The sequence below is a fragment of the Musa acuminata genome, chromosome BXJ1-7 (genome assembly GCF_036884655.1).
Source record: "Musa acuminata AAA Group cultivar baxijiao chromosome BXJ1-7, Cavendish_Baxijiao_AAA, whole genome shotgun sequence".
NCBI classification, from domain to species: domain Eukaryota; kingdom Viridiplantae; phylum Streptophyta; class Magnoliopsida; order Zingiberales; family Musaceae; genus Musa; species Musa acuminata.
This window is the reverse complement of record NC_088333.1, coordinates 38,399,794-38,420,000: the sequence shown is the minus strand read 5'-3', so window position 1 is coordinate 38,420,000 and position 20,207 is coordinate 38,399,794. Positions and strand designations below refer to the sequence as shown.

General features: G+C 38.5%; 3 protein-coding genes across 7 annotated transcripts; 1 reads left to right on the top strand and 2 right to left on the bottom strand.

Annotated features, from left to right (window-relative positions):
• Positions 1-728: 728 nt before the first annotated feature.
• LOC135586192 (uncharacterized) lies at positions 729-10,039 on the bottom strand. 5 transcript variants are annotated; one of them, XR_010515191.1, is made up of 5 exons: positions 9,887-10,039; positions 9,191-9,321; positions 7,766-7,934; positions 1,172-4,423; positions 729-1,022 (listed from the first exon to the last, which is right to left on the bottom strand). XR_010515191.1 is itself a non-coding variant. In XM_065192779.1 (4 exons), the coding sequence occupies exons 1-4, from the start codon at positions 9,987-9,989 to the stop codon at positions 1,263-1,265; spliced, it is 3,564 nt and encodes a 1,187-aa protein (XP_065048851.1). In that variant the 5' UTR covers positions 9,990-10,039; the 3' UTR covers positions 729-1,262. The 5 variants fall into 5 exon arrangements, 4 of the variants coding, with proteins under 4 accessions (XP_065048851.1, XP_065048854.1, XP_065048852.1 ...); XM_065192779.1 differs by having other exon boundaries at positions 729-4,423; XM_065192782.1 differs by having other exon boundaries at positions 729-4,423; positions 9,191-9,332; positions 9,887-10,023.
• Positions 10,040-11,299: 1,260 nt separating this feature from the next.
• On the top strand, positions 11,300-12,141 carry LOC135679252 (BAG family molecular chaperone regulator 5, mitochondrial-like). Its single transcript, XM_065192778.1, has one exon. It carries the CDS (start codon positions 11,413-11,415, stop codon positions 12,076-12,078), a length of 666 nt encoding a protein of 221 aa, XP_065048850.1. The 5' UTR covers positions 11,300-11,412; the 3' UTR covers positions 12,079-12,141.
• On the bottom strand, positions 12,117-19,291 carry LOC135679251 (uncharacterized). Its single transcript, XM_065192777.1, has 12 exons — positions 19,127-19,291; positions 18,979-19,040; positions 18,121-18,192; positions 16,857-16,935; positions 16,404-16,474; positions 15,530-15,631; positions 15,355-15,444; positions 13,384-13,458; positions 13,259-13,291; positions 13,078-13,158; positions 12,624-12,689; positions 12,117-12,558 (listed from the first exon to the last, which is right to left on the bottom strand). The coding sequence occupies exons 1-12, from the start codon at positions 19,179-19,181 to the stop codon at positions 12,379-12,381; spliced, it is 966 nt and encodes a 321-aa protein (XP_065048849.1). The 5' UTR covers positions 19,182-19,291; the 3' UTR covers positions 12,117-12,378.
• Between the last annotated feature and the right edge of the window lie 916 nt (positions 19,292-20,207).

Genomic DNA, 20,207 nt, shown 5'->3' with positions numbered 1-20,207 from the left:
GGCTCCTTCCACGGCAGGCTGTTCCCATCTCGGAGTGTCCACTTCTTTCCACTGCTCCAGCAGATCTCAACAGGTTCTCTCATGTTGCCCTCCTCTTACTCATCTCAATCGCCGCCTTTTCTTCCATCTTGATTCCAATACATGCATCTTTATTCACGTAAGAAAGAAACGATGTCAAAAGAGTCTAGAGTCCGAAGACTGACCCCATCTGGAAGCTCTTCCTGGGAAGAACAGTGAGAGAATGCTTTAATATCTGGTATCGCATTGTATCTATCCATCGATCCATTCTCGCTCTAGTGATCCCAAAATGTCAGGTTCCTCAAGGACTTGACACTGAACACGGAGTCTCACTCAACAAAAAGAAGGTCTACATTGCAGAGACAAGCCCACCGGAGTGTCATAAAAGCATATATAAAGATCAATTACAAAGAGATCAACTCGAGATTTGCAGCTAATGTTTCGAGGCATCTCCTCAAAGAGAAAACTAAGCAGAACGTATTTGCAATTTCTTGAAGAAAAAGGATGACAGCCATTTTGCTGCTGCTTGATGTTCGACTCCGTCCTTTGCATCGCAATAGGAACACTAGACATCTCGTCGAACACCCTTTTGCCTGTCGTTGCGAGTTGCACCAAAGAGCACTGTCCTCCTTGGGCAGTAAACCACCTTCTTGTAGACTATATACAGAGTCCGGGGGCTCAAAACTTAGCATTCCAAGCACCACAAGCACTTAGAAGAAGAGAGAGACATCCACTTGATTACATTCAAGTAGACTAAGAAATGTGCCAGATGACAAGCTTTTGGAAGAGACAGACATCCTCACGAGTTCATCTTCATGGATACAGGGACATTTGATGTCCAATAGAGCATGATACCAAGTGTACACAAAATTGGAGTAACTTCAAAAACATAAAAGAATTCCATCGATGTAGAGCGAATTCTGTACCAGTGGAGGACTGGAGAGAAACTGCCCAATATTTCTGCATGCATCTTGTAGTATTTGAGAACTGAGGTGAGTTGAAACCTGAAAGAAAAGCTACCAATGATACTCAAGGAATATAATCAACCAAGCTTCAGTCAAATCTATCCAGGCAGAGATCCCAGGCCTCGGGACAACTTTGCAGCATTGTAGAAACCTTAAACATCTTGATCTGGTCTAAAAAGGAAGCTTACCTTCGATATGATTCTACATAATTTTTCAGGCACCTGTGAGATCCCAGAAGTGCATGTGGTTTCTAGGAACTGATTATCTCAATTTGGGCTCCTAAGTCAATGTTGCAAGATTCTTCTCGAGACGTTTGGCTGAGCGAAGAGCCTCTAAAGCTTCTGCCTGCTTACCTGCCCGTTTAAAATTGAGTGCTCGGTGCTTCTCAGCCTTGATTTGTTCTTCCAGATCAGCTTTCTCCATGCGTTGGTTACCACTCCTGTCAAAATTTGGCTGGGCATCTGTTTCATGATATGGTTGGCTGGTAATAACACTATCCTCCAATCCAATAGCTTTAAGGGCGGACAGAAGTTGAGGATCAAGAAGATCCTCCACAACTACATCATCCATCGCTTCGGATTTGTTGCCGGTCATGTTAGTGCTTGAACCTTGATCAAAGTCTTCCAATTGTTTTTCTAAAGCCTTTGCTAATTCAAGTTCAGCCTCTGATTCATCTATCTTTCCTTCTCTACGCAACTTGAGAGCATTACGTTTATGAGACAAGGACTCCTGTTGAATTCTGAAGCGATCACGGCCTGATTTTGGTTTCTCAGATGGGCTAGGTATGTTCTCTTGCTTTAGAGCAGTACTGTCAGGAGTTAAAGCACCTCGCATAACCACATCTGCTTGTTGACCATCTTCCAGACTCTTCTCCAAGAGCTTTGCCTGTCTCAGTTCCTCTCGGGCTTCTGCAAGTTTCCCTTCTCTCTTCAGTGCAACAGCCTTTCTCTTGCGTGCTAAAATTTCATCCCTGAAAGCATCAGCCACAAGTGCCACTTTCTGTTCTTGTGCTCCCATGTTATTCGTTTCAGTGGCATCTGTTTCCTGACTCTGAAAATGTGAAGTTGTGTGACCAATTTCACCACTTTTTGAGCTGGTCTTCTCTTTCAAAGTACTCTCCACAGCCAACATAACAGGTGCACTAGTAATAGAGAATAAGTTGGCATCTGTACCCTCTCTTTTCACCGATCCCCTCATTGATGAGTGCAAAGCTTCAGCCTCACTGCCAGAGAGACATTCCAAGTTCAGTGACTGGTTTGACTGGTGCAAAGTGGAATTTCCCATGGGAACATGCAGTGGGACTGCTGCATCTTTTGGTGTTTTGTTTAGCGCAAATGATGCTAGGCTTCCAGCAGTGTTTCGTGCATCACCAGAAGCATGCTCTTTAACAGAGAGATTTTGTGGAATCAAGGTTTCAAAACCAAGTGAATCCACCTCCACAGAGCTGACATTACTAGAGACTTCCATTTCTGTCATTTGGGTCTCCAGGGCTTTTGCTTTTTCCAGCTCTTCCTCAGCCTCCTCAGTCCTTCCTTGGCGTCTTAGTGCCAGAGCTTTTCTTTTTATGGCTAATAATTCTTTCTGAATGTCAGCCTTGCTTCTCTTTGCCTTCATAGGAGCCAAAGGAGGGGCATTATCATGTGTAGATGGATCATTCATCTGTTTAGATGCTCTATTTGTCATGCCAACAGAATCAACATCATCATCCTCATTCCACCCCATATTTTTCAAAAGTGACAAAAATGCAGGATCATGCATATCTTGCTCTGTTACCTCTGTCTCATATCTTTCCTCCCCAAGATTCAAACTCCTGGTATCACCACCTTCATGCACATGTGTGATGTCCAAATTCTTCTTTGCCACCTCAGCGACAGGCTTTCTGTGAGTACTTTTCATATTTTCCAGTTGTTCCAGAACCTTTTCTTTCCTCAAGTCTTCTCCATGGTTTCTTGGAGCACTTTCCATCTCTTCCAGGTGTTGTTCTAAAATCTTTCCTTTCTTCAGTTCTTCTTCTGCCTCATCTATTCGACCTTCCCTTCTAAATGTGAGCACCCTCTTTTTCAAAGCCAAGAGCTCTTTTTGAACCATTAGCTTACTTTTTGGTGGCGACTTAAAATGAGAACCTGTTGTTTCAGCAACATTCTCCTCTTCAACTGTTTGCATTGCAGCCACATCAACTTGAGGGCTTGAACTCTTCTTAAATTCTGATGCAACAATTTCAGAACTACATTGTATACCCTCCAGGTCCTTTTCCAGTAATTTTGACTTCTTCAGCAGCTCCATCGCCTCTGAAATATTACCATCCCGTTTTTGGCTGAGTGCCTCCCTTTTCAGACTAAGCACTTGTCTACACAGTGCCTCCCTATCAAAAGGAACATATTCATTGCTTTGACTGGCTGGTTGTTCTTCATCCTCGTCAGACCAACCAAATGATTTTAAAGCAGCCACTAAATCTGGGTTATTCATATCATCATCAGTCACCTCAAAATTGCCATCAATAGGAAGATCATCCGAGAAAACAAGCTGGTTGTCAAATTGGAATCTAGCGTCGGATACATGGTCTAATGCTAGGTTATCTTGTTTGTCTTCATCAAGACTATTGATTAGAGTATGCAGCTCGTCATCCGATTCTTCAGCGTCACCCAATAGCTCTTGTTCTTCTATTTGTTTTTCTAATAATTTAGCCCTCTTCAGCTCCTCCTTTGCTTCAGAAAGTTTTCCTTCTCTTTTAAAAAACAGTGCCCTCTTCTTAAGAGCAATGACCTCTGACTTATCAACACCACCCTTTTTAATACCTTGAGAGGATTTTTGAGAAACTAGTGCAAGAAGATTTGACAATTCACCCTCCAAACTAAGCTTTGCTGGTCTTTTATCAGCATCATGAAGATCTGCATCAGACCATCCCAATTCTCGAAGTTCTGCTGCAAGGTCATCCTTGACTTCTGTACCCGTTTGAGAGGATAACTTCTGGTTACCACCAAACTCTTCATGACCTTCGATTTTCTGGATGCTAGCAACAGTACTAAAATTGGATGCCTTTGCAGCCATTCGCCGGTTCTTTCGTAGTGTAATTTCCAAAGCACCAGCTTGCCTTTCAAGTTCTTTACCACGCTTGAATGCCTGAAGTGCTTCCTCAGATTTTCCTTCAGCCTTCAAAGTTTTATACTTTCTCTTCTCTTCAACTGCTTGTTGATGCAATTCCTCTGGATCACCTAACATAAGATCCACCTTAAGATTGTTGTGTGTATCAACTGACACGCTTCTAATATTATCTCCTTCCCTCCTGGAACTAGAGCAGGATGCACTGCTTGGTACCAACTTAAGATCAAGATTCACAAGATTGTTTGAATTTTGTTCAGATAATGATGCATGCTTTCCATCAGTTCCAAGAATCTGACTTGGAACCTCGTCCTCATGCTTGAAAGCCTGTTTTGCATTAACTGCAAAAAATAATACAAGCAAATTCTAAGATGACCTCTTTGCATTTTATAGATCAGATACACATTTCAGATAGATTTGGCTATAAGCTATATATGTAACCATGGAAGCAGAATTTTCTTCTTTTTTTTTTTCTGAAGTCTCCCAATATCTTTAAATATTAAAATATGTATGACAATGATATTTCTTCAAATTCCCTTTTATGTCTCTTTTCTTTCCTTTGAAGGCAATATGTGCAGCTTTGCATATAAAACTTTTGAAGAATTAAATTCACATAAGGAGCACCTCAACACATAACAGAAGTCCTTGCATGAAGTACATGCATATTTTCTATCAGAAAGCAAATTACGTACATAGCAAGGTCTGTCGTACCGGACCGTACCGCCCGGTACAGGCGGTATGTACCGGTCCGACAGGCCAGTGGTACGCGGACCGCCCTGTACCGAGCACTGTAGAACTGTAGCAGTGCTACAGTGCTCGGTATACCGTACCATACCGGTACCGAGCCCGGATCGAAACGCCGGTACGGTACGGTACGGCAGACCTTGGTACATAGGGCTGTAAAAAAGATTTGTTCCTGAAGATCTCAGGCTTGGTGTGATGTCCAGCTGAAGCCTGCTAAATCGCAAGCCCACCAAGCCAAGCCCAAACAGCTAAAGAATTGTTCATCAGCATATTGAGCCAAACCCAAACTTTAGCCTGTTCACTCCTGTTTGGTTCAGTAAGGACCTGGCCAAACTTTAGCTTAGTTCAAGTTCTCTCCATTATGTATTTAACAAGACATAGATGTGATCTCTACTATACACTATCATTAATGGCCGACTTTAATCATGCCAATAGTATGTATATGCTTATAATAGCTAGATATAGAAAGCTTAATACACTGCAGCACTGTCCCTTCAGATCTCTTCTCATTCTCCTCGATCATCTCCCAACTGGCATCCTCCATCAGTGAAAATGCTCATCCTCTCAAAATCTCCTCCACAAAGGCCATGTTGGAGGCAAAGCCTGTTACCCATAACACACTGGCTTTTCATGATCATCCTAGCTTCTTTATCCTCATTGTCAGCACCTCCCTTTCCTTGTGCCTCCACTGCCACCACTCACCTTCACATTAACACCTCTGGCATCACCACCCACCTTGACACCACCATATACTCAGAGCATTGCATCCTCAGTGTCGAACTTCTACCCATTCCTCAGTTGCTCGCCAAGCCATTCCCTCTCAAAGGTGAAAGCTTGAACAGCAGGCCTGTTGGAAAAAGAACATGCCTAATCTCATTCATGTCCAGATAGCTTACATCCTTAATCATAATCATTGTCTAGAACACTTCCCATCAATTTGGGGTGGTGTATTCTGCACAACTCTTTAAAATAAGCATTCTGAAATATTGCAGCTACATGATGTTACTGAAATAAAAGAATTCAAATAAGGCTTTGAATTAACAAGTCTTATATCAACCCTCATAGCTGAATCAAAATCCCAAAACACAGCAATCAACAAAGAAACTTACGATAAAAACTAAAACTATAATAGTGCAGGTAGGATCTAACTAATAGGCTATATTTGCATGCAATGATTTAAAAAGCGTTAGGCGTCAAAAAACGTCAAGGTCCAAAATGCACGAGCCGCTCGGCCGAGCGAAGCGAGACGCTAAAATATAAAAATATATAATATAATTAATAAATATAATTATTTAAATAAAAATACGATATTAAATTAAAAAAATCTTACAGAATCACAATATCCCATTAACAAAAAATCTCAAAATTCAAAACAATAACAATAATTTCAAATAAATAAAAAATAGTAATATTAAAATCAAAATAATATATTATTAATCTAATAAATAAAAAAATATTGTTACTAGTATCAAGGTTCGAAATATCGTACCATACCAGCATTTCGACGTTCGCTCGGTACGGTACGGTACGGTATATCGAGCGGTATACCGTTCGGTATATATATATATATATATATATATATATATATATATATATATTTATTTATTTATTTATTTTTTTATTTAAAAGCCGACATCGCCTTTTCCTTCCCCACATCGGTTCGGTATATATTTATTTATTTATTTTTTTATATATATATATCGAGCCTTTTTCTATAAATAAATATATAAATATATATAATATTATTTTATTATTATTATTCGTTCCGCCCGGTAACGGGCGGTCCGCGTACCGGTATACCGTCGGACTGGTACGTACCGCCCGTACCGGGCGATATTATTCGGTATTGCTTACCTTAACTAGTATATAGTTAACAGTATACTATCGAGTTGATGTAAGTAGAGGGAGTAAAAGTAACAATAGCAATGAGTAGCGGCAACAACAGCGAGAGCGGGAGCGACGATAGTGGCAAGCAGCGATAGTAGCGGCGAGCAGTGGTAGTGGCAGCGGCAGCGATAGTGGTATCAATGAGCAGCGATAGCGGTAGCAGTAGCGAGGCGCAGTGTAAGAGTAACACTGAGGCTGCTGACTGAGAGAAGCAGCAGCGGTAGCAGCGAGCAGCAACAGCAGGAGCGACGATAGTGGCAACGACAACAGCGGTGGCGAGCAGCGATAGCAATGGAAAGTAGTGACAGTGGCAGCGGCAGCGGAGTGCAACGACAACGAAGAGAGAAAATGACAGCGGAGAGAGGCAGTGGCAGTAGAGAGGAAATGTCAGCGATAGAATCACGAGCAAGGTTAGGATTGGGGAAGTCACGAGAGGGATGTTGGGAGGCTGATATTGGTGCTTTAGTTGGTTCCATTGAACCAACTAAAGCATCGGAGACCGAACCAGATGTAAAACACTGGTTCGGTCACTTGGTTTAACACGGGCGCTCGCACGAAGCGCCTGGCGCCTGGGCTCGGGCGAGCGCCTAGGTGGCGCCTCTTTGAAGCGAGGTGCCTGGACATGAAGCGAGGCGCTCGGGCCTCACCTCGCCTCGCCCGAGCGGCTATTAAAATCATTGTTTGCATGCAACTAAAGGATAATCCAAACGGTTCACTGAACCTGAATATATGGCAGAATGTTCATATTCAATGAATGGTTGACATAAAAACTTAGCTATTAGGCATGTCAGATATGAATATAAGACCTTTACTTATAAAAAATCCCTGAAAGTGATGCTCCTAGCAGATAATTAGCAGGAAACAAATCCTCACTGCCACCTCAATCTTGCCTATGTCACCTCAATCTAGACTAACTCACTGTTAATTCCTTGAGGAATCCAATTCCTGGTGTCCTCCCATTGGAAAAAATGAAAGAACAAGAATGTAAATGAAAATATGCTGCAACATACTTTAGAAAAAAGATATAATATTTAGTAAGCCAAAGCATTTACCTTTAGCAGTTTGCTTCCTGTGTCCATATCTCAACTCAAAGCGTGCTGCTTCCTCTATCCTTTTGCATGGCTCACATATTCGGACTGGTGCATCACCTTGTCCACGTAAAACCATTCTCTGTTGGGTGCAACTATTGCAAAACAAGCCTCCACATCTGCGACAGTGATGCTACAGCAAGAAAAGCAACATATCATTATAAAGGAATCTTCTAGTAACTTGTAGAAAATAATGACATTGATGAACACTGAATCTTGTTATCAAGGCAAATGACTGTTTCGAGAAGGCTTTTGACTTTGGCAGAAAGCTCTATTTATTACCCATCTTGTACAAACTGTAATAATATTTACTTATTTTCAAAGGTCTGACGGCTTGTAAAAGATATGCAATTCTCAAGAACATCAAAAGGTGTCAGTCTAAAATATATTCAGAATAAATCAATATAATATATATAAAATCAACCATAAAGGAGCAAGTGAAAACAGAATCAACTGCCCATGTATGTCTTATAAAAATGCATGTTAGCAAAGTCACATCTCCTTTCATTCAAAAAACAAGTACATTCAATGAGAAACAAATTCCTCTACATAAGCACATTCAAAGAACACATTTTAACCATCATCAAGAAAAAAACAAGTCATTTTGTGTTCAACTATTGATCCAAAGACACCAAGGCAAAGACTACAGTTCAATAACATATGTTAGTTAATTATCAATCAACAGCAGAGCAAACACAAGCTAGTTCCATCACCAACTCCAAGGTTAGCATTCTAACATATACAACAATTCTATGACAAACAGCATTTATAAACATAAATTGTAATCAGGAAAAAATTCTACCAAAATCAAGTTGAAACTTGTGCTGACTTTGATGCTAATGGCATAAGCCATTCGAGTTTGGAACTTGGCTTTATAAAGTTGATAATCTGGAGGATATAAAATAATCAATTGATCTAAGTCCAAATTCTTATTGCAGAAATATGCTGCCAATTAAGCAAGAATGTGGGAATCAAATTGTACTCATTCACCCAAATATTTGGTAATACTGTTAAGATTTATCTCTAGAAACTAATTATATTCATGATATTTCCTGCATGGTCACTGAAGCTCATTATGGATAATATTAGTATGTTATCATTCATAGGCATTCCACCAAGCAGAGATGGAAAAGAAAAGTTAACTTGTAGACACCCATACATAATAGTTACAGTTCCTTGATCCTCTTAGATACAGCCTTGTCAATATAAATTCTGGAAAAAGAAACAAGGATTTAGCACCAGAAAAATAAAAACATAGCACGGATGACTAGCAATGTTAGTGCTTCCACATGATCATACATTGACAAAGACTAAGTTAAAAACACTCATACAGGAAAGAACAAAAAAAACCAGAACATGGTCATAGAAAGTACATCCAAATATGCATACCTTTCTATTGATAAAAGTGAACTGGGATGAACAACCCTGACAATGAGATCCATCTACCACCCAATTTCCTCCTCGCATTGAAGGCTTTACCGGCAAGCCAATCTTTTCCAACGTCTTTCTGGTACTACAAACTACAAAGGGACTTCAAGTGAAGATAACAGAGTCATCAGCTTCAATGTAAATTATTTTCAACCTATTCAACATGATGCCAAGTTAGTTCGTCTTCACAGTGTCTAAGAACAATGCTTTATGCAAAGTAAGGAAGCAGCTAGCCAGGATGCTAAAAGTTTAGGTGGATAGTAGAGATAACACCATCACTTTTTAATTGAAAAAAATCAACATATTTAATCACAACATCATCCACCATAATACAAAAAGGGACGACGAAAAGTTCGATGGTAATCCACAGTGTACCCTCGAAGACGATTAAGCCAGGCTTTAATCAGTTGACAAAAAGGGACGAGAAAAAACATGGACGGACTTGATTCAAATCATCATCTAGAATCAAAAAGCACAAGGAGTTCAGATATCGAACCCTAAATAGGGAAAGTAGAAGCCAAATCGGAACCACGGCTGCATAGAGATTAAATTCGCGAAAGATCAAAAAATCCACGGAAAAGAGATGACGCTTGAGGTGCCGGCAAATGAAGGATCGGAATCCAAATGAACCAGGACTGGAGATGCGATCGTTATTACCTTGAAAATTAGGGGAGACACGATCGAGGCTGTCGATTTCGTCGTCCCACCTTTTTAACGAGGACAATAAGAAAAAAAGACTTTTTTTGTTGTTTTTGTACATCCCTCCGACGTAACTCCGGTGGGCTCGACTTACCTGTCTCTCACCAAGACAGGGATTAAGGTTATCACACCCAAACGAGCCACTTTGCCGAAACGGAAATGGTTATTAACGTCATTGTCGACCCTTATATGACGTCATGTCAAACTTGAAGCCGGTGAATAAATCCTATTCGCTGTTTTGGCCCAGAAAAATATTTTTTAATAAAAGTTCAGGGTTTAAAGATTAATAAAACTATAAAAATAAGAAAAAAATTGAAAGATAATCTAAAAAGGTGACTAAAAAAAATTAGTATAACAAGATATAAATTTTATAATTATTTTTATAATAAAATAGATATTAAATATGATAAAAATATATATCGAATTGCTAAGGTTAGAAAAGAAAAAGGTAAGAATTTAAGTAATATTAACTGTATTAAAGATGAAGATAAAAAAAAATATTTGTTAACGATAACGAGATTAAGGAAAGATAAAAAATTATTTTGTATAAATTATTTAATAAATATTCTATATAAAATATAGATTTAATGATAAATAATAAAAATATATTTAATAATTATATATTTATTCAAATTTTTTAAAACTAATGAAGTAAATGACGTATTAAAGAATATAAAAATAACTAAGACTATCGATTGTGATAATATTGAGATGTTAAGATGACATACAAAATTATTAAAATTAGAAAAAAAACAAAAATCATGAGTCAACTTTGGAAAAGAATAATTATAATATCATAAGTCACAACTCGATGAATTAATTGACTCATTAATTTTATTTAATCAAAATATTAATAAAAAGGTCTTATAGATCAATCTTATTATTGTCAACTTTCGATATAAAATTAATTAAAATATTATAAAATAAAAAATAATTAATATTAATGATACATGAAGAATAAATAAAATATCTTAAAAAATTAATAGAAACTATATATAAAAATTTTAATATTCTAAAATTAATTAGATATATAATTTTTTACATATCTAAATCAAAAGTTGACCTCAAATAATTGCGACTGTTTTGTCCAAGACAGGTGAATCCACGCAAGTCCCGGAGTCGAACATGAGCCTTTAACACCGTGGGCCAAGCCGGTTCTGCCAACTCAAACGATAGGGGTAGAGATGTAAATAACCTGTCAAAAGGCCCGAAAACCAAAAGGGGCTTGGCGAGCCCGAACGGACTTGGGCGGTGCCTTCCGAGAAATGTTTTGACACCGGTCGACGATACCCAAAAAAGATACCCCAATGAGAGAAACTGCCAATCCTACGTGCGTATATATATACACATCATAACGGATCAGATACGTGACTCTCGCGGGTTACGTTGTGGGTGCGTAAAGCAATATAGTCGCACCTTCTCGATCACACACCATCTCTTCCGCTGCTGGACCGAACTATCCCACCCATGGCGTGAGTCGAGTAATGCGCTCCTCCACCTCTTCCTGCCTTTCCTCCACCGCCGCCACCATGGATTCCTACCCCTACAACACCTACTACTATTATTCCTCCACATCCTTCTACTACGACGGCCCAAATGACCACACCACCCGTCCAATTTCCAACACCGCAATCTCCTTCCCTATCAACTCCCCCGATGGAACCCCGACGCCCATCCCCGTCCGCCTTCCCGCCTCCGTCACTGCGGCCGCCGCCATCAGGATCCAGTCCGCCTACCGGGGCCACCTGGTCCAAACCCTCATGGGGCAGATCAGAGCCGTCGACGCCGAAGCCGCCCGGATGGAGCAGCGAATCCGGCGGCAGGAGACGGTGGACGCCGTCAGGAGGGACGAGCGGGAGCGGCTCCGGGTGAGCGAGGGCCTAATGGCCCTGCTCCTCCGCCTCGACTCCGTGCCGGGTATCTACCCGGCGGTGCGGGAGCTGAGGAGGGCCGTCGCCCGCCGGATCGTCGCGCTCCAGGAGGTCCTCGATGCCGTCCTGGCGGCGGCGCCCGTCACCGCCGTCGAGGGGATTCCCGCGAGCTGGGACGAGATCCTGCAGGTAATCTGTGTAGCGGAGGATGACGAGGTAGAGGTGGGTGTTCCAGAGACAGGATTCAACTGCTTGGAGAAGTTTTTGTTCGAGGTGTAATCGAATGTATAATTATAGACTATGGTTAATAAAAGGAATTCATGAATGGTTTTATATATAAAATATGAACAGATATAAAGCATTGAATACATAATTTTTTACAACAGTATGACATCTGCATCTTATTTTCAAAGTGTAAAAAACTGGTTCAACAAATAGACAAGAATTGGTGTCACAGCTATCTTCTAGTCCACTTAGCGGATACCTTTGATGTGGAGCACATCAAACACGCTGTCACCAAGCTGAGGAACACTTGCAAACTTGTAACATTAATCAAAACTGTTGCGAGTCCATTGCAGATCATAAAGCAATCCCGTCTTTCCTATGAGAAATACCACCAGGGAATGATCTGTGAATTGTTGTACTTCTCAGGATCGTTGTTTTCATCGGTTTCTCCTGCATATCTTTTTGAGAAATAGTCGCTGGCTTCAGTTTATCTGCCTCTCCTACTTTGATATTTTCCGCAATAAATTGTAAGCCCTGAAGTAGAAGATATAGCATGAGGACAAGCTTTTGAACAATATAAACTAAAATTCAAAATGTACCTTGGTTGATTCATCTGGAGAAAAGGTGATTGAAGACTGAGTAAACTGAAGTTTCTCACTAGCTTCCTGCCAACAGATATTCCAGAGATTGTAGCTAAATCATGGATATTTCTAATACTATAGGTAAACTAAGCAAGGGATGAAGTACAAATAATTGGGATATTTTGTTCTACTCAATGATAATCATGTTTTTAGGAAAGCCATCTGTGGTTCCATTAAAGCATAAACATCAAGGTGTATTAGATTCACAGTATTATAATTTCATTAAAAACATTTACTGCATAGAAAACAGGATGTTGAAATCGCTAATGCAGAATGCTACATTATACGCATCTTAGTTGAATATGGTTAAAGACAGTTTGCACAGAATTCCAGAACATGGGATCAAGAAAGGGTACATAGTTCCACTTCAAGAACAAATTTAGGAGGTACGAATAATATTGTGGCTTCTGACCTGAAAGAATTTACCATTCAGTCCATCTTTAATACCCCCAGCAAATTGGCATAGATAGTATATACCTGCATTAGTCATATCCTGCATGGTAATAACATAAGCAAAATGATCTAGTAGAATCTCTTACAGTGCCTATGGCATAGATATTAGTGATATATATGTAATATGTATGTATTAAAACCTGTTTATTTTCAAGAAGTCCAATCTTTCCTTCCTGCTCAAAGTGACAAAACTCTCATCAGTTCAAACATCATCATCTAAGCCTCACCTGGTGAAAATGAATAAATATTGATGCTCGTGACTCACCAGTCCAGCTATCATGTTCTGAATCGATTCAATATCAAATCCAATTTGAGAAAGATCAGTTTTAACCTCATTAACCTGCACATTTACAAAACAATAATTGCTGACTTAACAAGCATCATAGAGCTTACTTGACTGTTTCAAAAGCTGACATAAAAACACATGAACAGATGTAAATTTCAAAATTTACATGGATTATCTGTAATTCCAAGTGTATGACATTCATTTTCATTTAAAGCACTTGACAAATTCTTCCATTTGTCCGTACAATATGACACATCGTTTGTTGATATACAAAGCACACGGGCCAAGCTGACGGCTCCAGAAGACAAATTCTTCTGTTTGTTGGTAACACTATGAAACAACTTTGATTAATATACAAAGCGCATGGGACAAGTTGAACGCTCCAGATATTGCCAACTAGGCATAAAAACATTAGGCACTTCATCTATGGAATATTTTAACTGTTACAATAAATGATATTAAGATGACATGGACGGAGGATTTTGGAACACTTGTTGCTAAGATCAATGCCCAATACATGTTCAACAGCTAGTACTGCAGTCCTATGGAACTACATAGTCCACAATTGACTATGCACAAGTGGCATCTCAGGCTAGCACCAAAATCTAAAAGGAAAATTAAGCAAAAGTTCATTTTACAACTACATAGTCTTACTGCTAGATCTCACCATTGCTCGCCATAATAACATTGTTGCATCTAACATATTATATTTAACAATATTAACCAAATATACACATTGCTACCATATTTTGTGGTAATAATTTACAACAACTATAAGATAATTTAGAATAGCCTTTGATTTGTTATCCGGTAAACTTGCTAATGTGATCATAGATTAATAATTTTCAAGTTACAGTAAATTTCAAGCAACCTGAGCTCCACCACAAAAATAACACACTAAGCTTTGCTAGTAAAGATAGAATACCTATTTGCAACAGTAGCTAGTTTCTGTAGATAGTGTCTGCAATTATTTTCATAGTAACATGAACTACCTAAATATTTCTCCATACTGAACTAAATTATTATTTCTGCTCCTATAAACACACACAAACATATATATGTATGTATATATATATATGTATATATGTATGTATGTATATGCATACATATATATATATATATATATATATATATATATATATATACACAGTTTGGATATGCCCTTGAAGTACTTAATTTAACTGTAAGGAGTTCATTGTGCCTGCTTTTCAAGAATCAATCACGATCAACACTAAGTTTCTATCATGAAAGAGAATTTAAAGCTTGAGATTTTAAAATTTTGTGTCTGGACATTATCTTTTCTCGTAACATTGTTACTCCTTTTTAATGGAAATGAATTTTTGGTACAGATCAATGTTGGGATTTGCAATCTGGTATGTTTTTCTAAGCTGCTCATTTTACATGAACCTTTCAAGTGTAAGGTAAATTTTGCCAAGTTTTTGTGATCAAATGTTCGTTGTGCTATGTGTCTTGGCTCATTAGATTAGCGGTATGGATATGGAAACTGGTTTGCTAAAACTATGTTCAAGATAAGTACCTCTAGCTAAAGTGAAGTAAATTTCATTAAAAAAATAACTTCATGAAACAAAAGTTTGTGGGCTTTCATTTCAATCTACACTATCATATGGTTATATATTTACAACTGCAATAAAATGTAAGGTCCTGACTATTTGAATGTATCTACTCCAGTCATTAAGCTCATTTAAGCTAAGAGATATCAATTTTTATTTTATTGATTTTAATAATTTTTCCTCTCGCACCAGTAATCACAAATGAATCTATCGGCTGGTTTACGGTTATGTGCCTGTCACCAAAAAAAGTGGCATGCTAAGGTCAACTTGCTTCTACAGGAACATAGATAGGTCACGAGCATTAACTGATAACTTATGGAAATCTTGAATCTGAATGTTCTTATAAGAGGTAGTGCACCAACTGTATAGTTTTACGAACCTCATTCATAATACATTTAGACATTTCCTTCTGCTCATCCAGTTTCCCATCCAAGTTTTCAAGCCTCTGGGTTAGGTGTCTTTTTGTTGCCTGAAAAAAGAATGACTCAAAATAATAAGTTAAATGCACAAGAAACTTTAAACTCAATCTTAAGAGTGAGAGATCTCAAACATACAGCTAGAGCTGCAGATACTTGCTCTAGTTGTTTCGACACGTTTGCAACAGCACTGGCCATATTCCGTTTTGTGACAAACATGACATCAGAGAAGGACCATCCCTGCAAAGACAAGTGCACAATAAACAAAATAATAAAATCACTCTGTCTTATAAGATAATCTTCTTTTATAATTTCAAAGGTCTACATAGAACAGCAAGCTGTCTTTAAAGATGCAAGTGTGGCTCATATGATTCAGCCAAGATGGTAGACATTACACCGTAATGAAGCAAGAAAGCAGATAACTGATGCATCCACATATTGGTGACTTTGCATTATCCACTACTACATCTCTGAAAGGTTAATTAGCATATCTTATTACTACAGACAGATGTGGAATTTGCCTTCACAAAGTTAAGCCAAATCTACAAGTATGAATCCATTAGTTTGTGCCCTAGAAGCAGGAAAGTCATGATGCCACAGACTTGAAACAACATAACAGACAATGAAAACAATAAAATATTAAGTTCTCAAGTGTATGGTTACTAAGCTAAGCTATAGTAAATCTAGTTAAATGGTTATGTACTGAAATTCACTAATTGACCTCTATTTATAGGCTTTTGTTTTTATCTTTCCACTTCTAGTTAAGTAGCATGTAGAAAATCATCTGGGTTTTGTTCTGGCAATAAAATCTTACATCTGGCATATAGCAGCACTCTTTTCTTGTACTATTCTTTCTTTTCTTTCAGTTTGTATTAGTAATGGCTCGTCTAACAAAGAAACTGATTGAAAGCTATTCATGGTGTAGAAGTGCCTAACCCATAAGTCCATGATACAGAATATTTTCAGCTTTTAAGTTACATGACCCTCATATTTTTCTGAAATCAGAGCTTACCTTCCACCACATGTAACAGTACCCCAATGCTCCAATTGCAGCAGCAGGCATTATGTAGGATGTTAAACCCCCTGAAGTAACAAAAGAGAAGAAAAAGATATAAATGCCTTGTATTTGCATTCATTTGGACAGCATGGCAACCATGATCCTACCAATTCTAGAACCTACAGCCAAGTTGGATAGCTCAAGCTAGATTGGACCATATCATCATGAGATTCTACAACCCAAACCAGGAATTTGACAACCATGCATAAAAATGGTTTACCTTTAGTTTTACAATCCTTAATGAACTCAATATCTTTTAAATGTAAATTACAAGGAAGAAAACACGGTAAGCACATTACTAAGCAAAAAAAGTGCAAAAAATAAAGAGAAATAAAATTAACTAAATAATTTCATGTAAATTAAGCAATCTGAATACCAACTTAAGATAAATGTGTATGAGATCGTTACCAGTAGTAGTGTCACCATTGACTATGGTAACCGGTCGAGATATTGTCAAATCCCTGATCTCTTTAGCCAAATGCTTAATCTACATTCAAGGACAACAAAAATGTGAGCAAGAGAAAAACATCTAGGAAACCGAAAGCAATAAAAATGTTTTTATCTTTAAACAGTTCAGTCATCCTAAGTTAATAAAAACAAGCTTTAAACCTCAAGTATACTGATTACTTAAAGCCTCTAGGGTTCAGGTCAAAAAGTGTATCACTACATGTTACATGAAATCAAGTTAAATGCTCCTTTAGAATGTATCATATGGTACAATGCTTTCTTTTATCTTTCATCAGATGACCTTCAACCATGTTTTGTAATAGTATATTCAACTATTTCTATAATTGTGATACTCCAGTGTAATGACACCTAGATTTACAAAATAGATTTTAAATGCATGATATAATTGGTTAATGCATTCGTGAAAGTAGAGATTTAAAATAAGGATGTGCCATGAAAGTAGGCACAAATTATATGGCTTTCTGATTAATTACAATATAAGTGAAATATTGTCACGAAAATTATCTGTACGGTTTAAAATACCAGTCTGTGCCCACCAACCATCAACCATTGTTGACCTGGTCTTTTTTTTTTTCTTTTTGGGTAATACCAGATGGTATGGATCTGTATACCAGTACCATACAGGTCTGGTAGATTACCAAAACTGGTATCGGATCAAAATTTCATATTTACATCAGCTGGGACATTCTAGAATATATGACTTCGAGAAAGTCCTTGAGTTAGCTCTGTATACCGGTACGATACATGTCTGGTAGATTACCAAAACTGGTATCAGATCAAAATTACATATTTACATCAGTTGGGACATTCTAGAATATATGACTTTGAGAAAGTCCTTGAGTTAGCTATATTCCTATAGGTTTAATAAGTGGATTCATCCATTATGTTGCAAGATAGACATGGTGGTTTTCAATTTTGAAGCAGTAGGATTTATAATGTTACTTAAATAACTCTTTTATTAAAATTATACATAAAAGGAAGTATTATTGGATGAAAATGAATAGAGATTAATTTATTAATCAAACTGAACAAAGACACTGACACAAGTTAGAACCTAACTATCTACTGACTTCAGATTTTGCAAATAGTAATATAAAGAGATACTTGAATGTTCCTGAGCAAAATTTGAGAACTACATAAACTTTCCATATGGAGTTCTTAAAACACAACACAGAAAAAAGTAGAAAAAGAACAAGAATTATACCTGAGATGCAAGAAGAGCAGAGTCGTAGTAGTTCGAAGAGACATTTGTATCGTTAACGCCTTTCATAAGTTCCTGAAAGTTGGAAGTACATTCCCTGGTAATTACTAATCAGGAAATCTAGAGAAAAAGATAAACAGATATTGGACGAATATTTCTGCTGTAAGTATGAGAACATTCAATGATCATACAACTTATCTGAATTCCACTGTCAAAGGAAGAATAACATGAAATCAGTTCACAAAAATATTCAACCACATGAATGGATGAGTCAATAAAGTAGTGTCAAAATCCATCTTGGGAACATGTAAATTAACATCTTTACCAGTTATTAGGTTTTGGTTCAGCACTGTATTGGTCCAAAGCATATTTTCAGAGAGTTATTAAAAACAAAGTAGAGACCTTAGGAAATATTTGTCACGAGTGAAATCTAAATTAGGAGCGAAGTGGATCTACTTCATCCTAATTAATTTTACACCAAGGAGGAAATATTTGAGCAACGAAGGGGTCATCTTTATGAACTTTGTTGAATCATGTAGATAAATCCAGGAAGAGTATATATGATTCATTGGAACTCTTTCTATGCGAAATCAATGCCCAAGGGTGTGGCTCTAGGACTCTATAATCTATGCCATTTGACGACATACACGATTTCTGAGCACTCTGCAGCATACCTTTCTTCTTCAGTAAAGTTAGCGTAACAAAAGAGCCTACTAAGCCAACTAAGATTCTGTTAATGATCTCAGCCAGGCGATCGTTTTGCTGGTTCCCTTAGACGCCAAGAAAATTCACCAAACTTGCGGGGGAAAAGCGAAATCTAGACTTCATATTTCAAGAGAGAGAATGAATTCGGACAATCACCTGAAGATCCGACAATACATCAGACAGCCGGCCATTCCTTAAGATTATCGAACCGGTCAGACCTGATCACCACAAAAAAAAAGAGTTGGGGAAGACAGCGAGAGAGACTCTTGTCGATGAAAAAAGAAGAGATCGCTGTGATTCGGACCTGCACCAACGAGAACGAGGACTTTGGATGACGAGATCCCCGCCTGCATCGCCATCTCGGTCTTCCGGCCTTTGCTTGCCCGGCCAGGCGCTCGTCGCCAGGGAAAGGAGAAGAGAACAGAAGCAGAAAAGGGGCGGCTTTGCTTGGGTTGGTGATGGTCTCGGCGAGAGATGCGGAATTACGGGTTCGCCCTTTGAAATATTAAAACGCATACGCGCGTAAAAATGCTCGCCCCAAAGAAGGCGAGAAGGCTAATTTGTTAACTAGAAAAATACTTGGCATAAAATATATTAATACGAAATGGTTGGGGGCGAAACGGCGTCACGGTTGGTTGTCGTGAGAAGACATTGGACCGAGAGGACCAGTGCAAAGTGGTTCGAAAACTTTGACCGTGAACGCACACGACGCTTAACGCCACGAATGCTGGGTATGGGAAATTAAGTACATTAGCAGAAATGTTCCACCCATATCTTTATTATTATTTGAACTTTGTGACGCAGCAGCCATACTAATGCACTCAAACTCAATTTAAGTACACGAAGAAAGCGTATTCGGCGCTATTCAGCGGGGCCCAGTGAGGACATCCACACGTATTTCTCCACGAGTCGGCCAACAGTCAACCACAGAGCATTCCTTTATTTGATACGTTATTTTAACCCGCGCAATTTCCCGCAGAATTACTCTATCTGTCTTTCCATTGGAAAAATACGCGGTCCCACAAAAACTATGAGACAGTGTGCGAGAGCGGGTACATCATCAGCAGGTTTCCGTTATTGTTTCCACAGATTCTTGGATCTGTTTATCTATACACATGAACATTAACCCACCGTGACATCTCTGTCATGTTATTGGAGACAACGGTGGGCCCACAAACTCTACGGCAGGTAATGTTCGGGTAAAGTTTCACCAGATTCTTATTTTATTGTTTATACAGATTCTTGAATCTGTTTACATATATACACCGTGTTAGTCCACCAAAAAGCTTATCCGTCCTATCATTGGAGAAAAGCTGGCCCCACAAAAGTTGTAGGTGAGGATGTGGAGCGAGTAATATCTCGTCAGGTTACTGTAAGCACAGAAT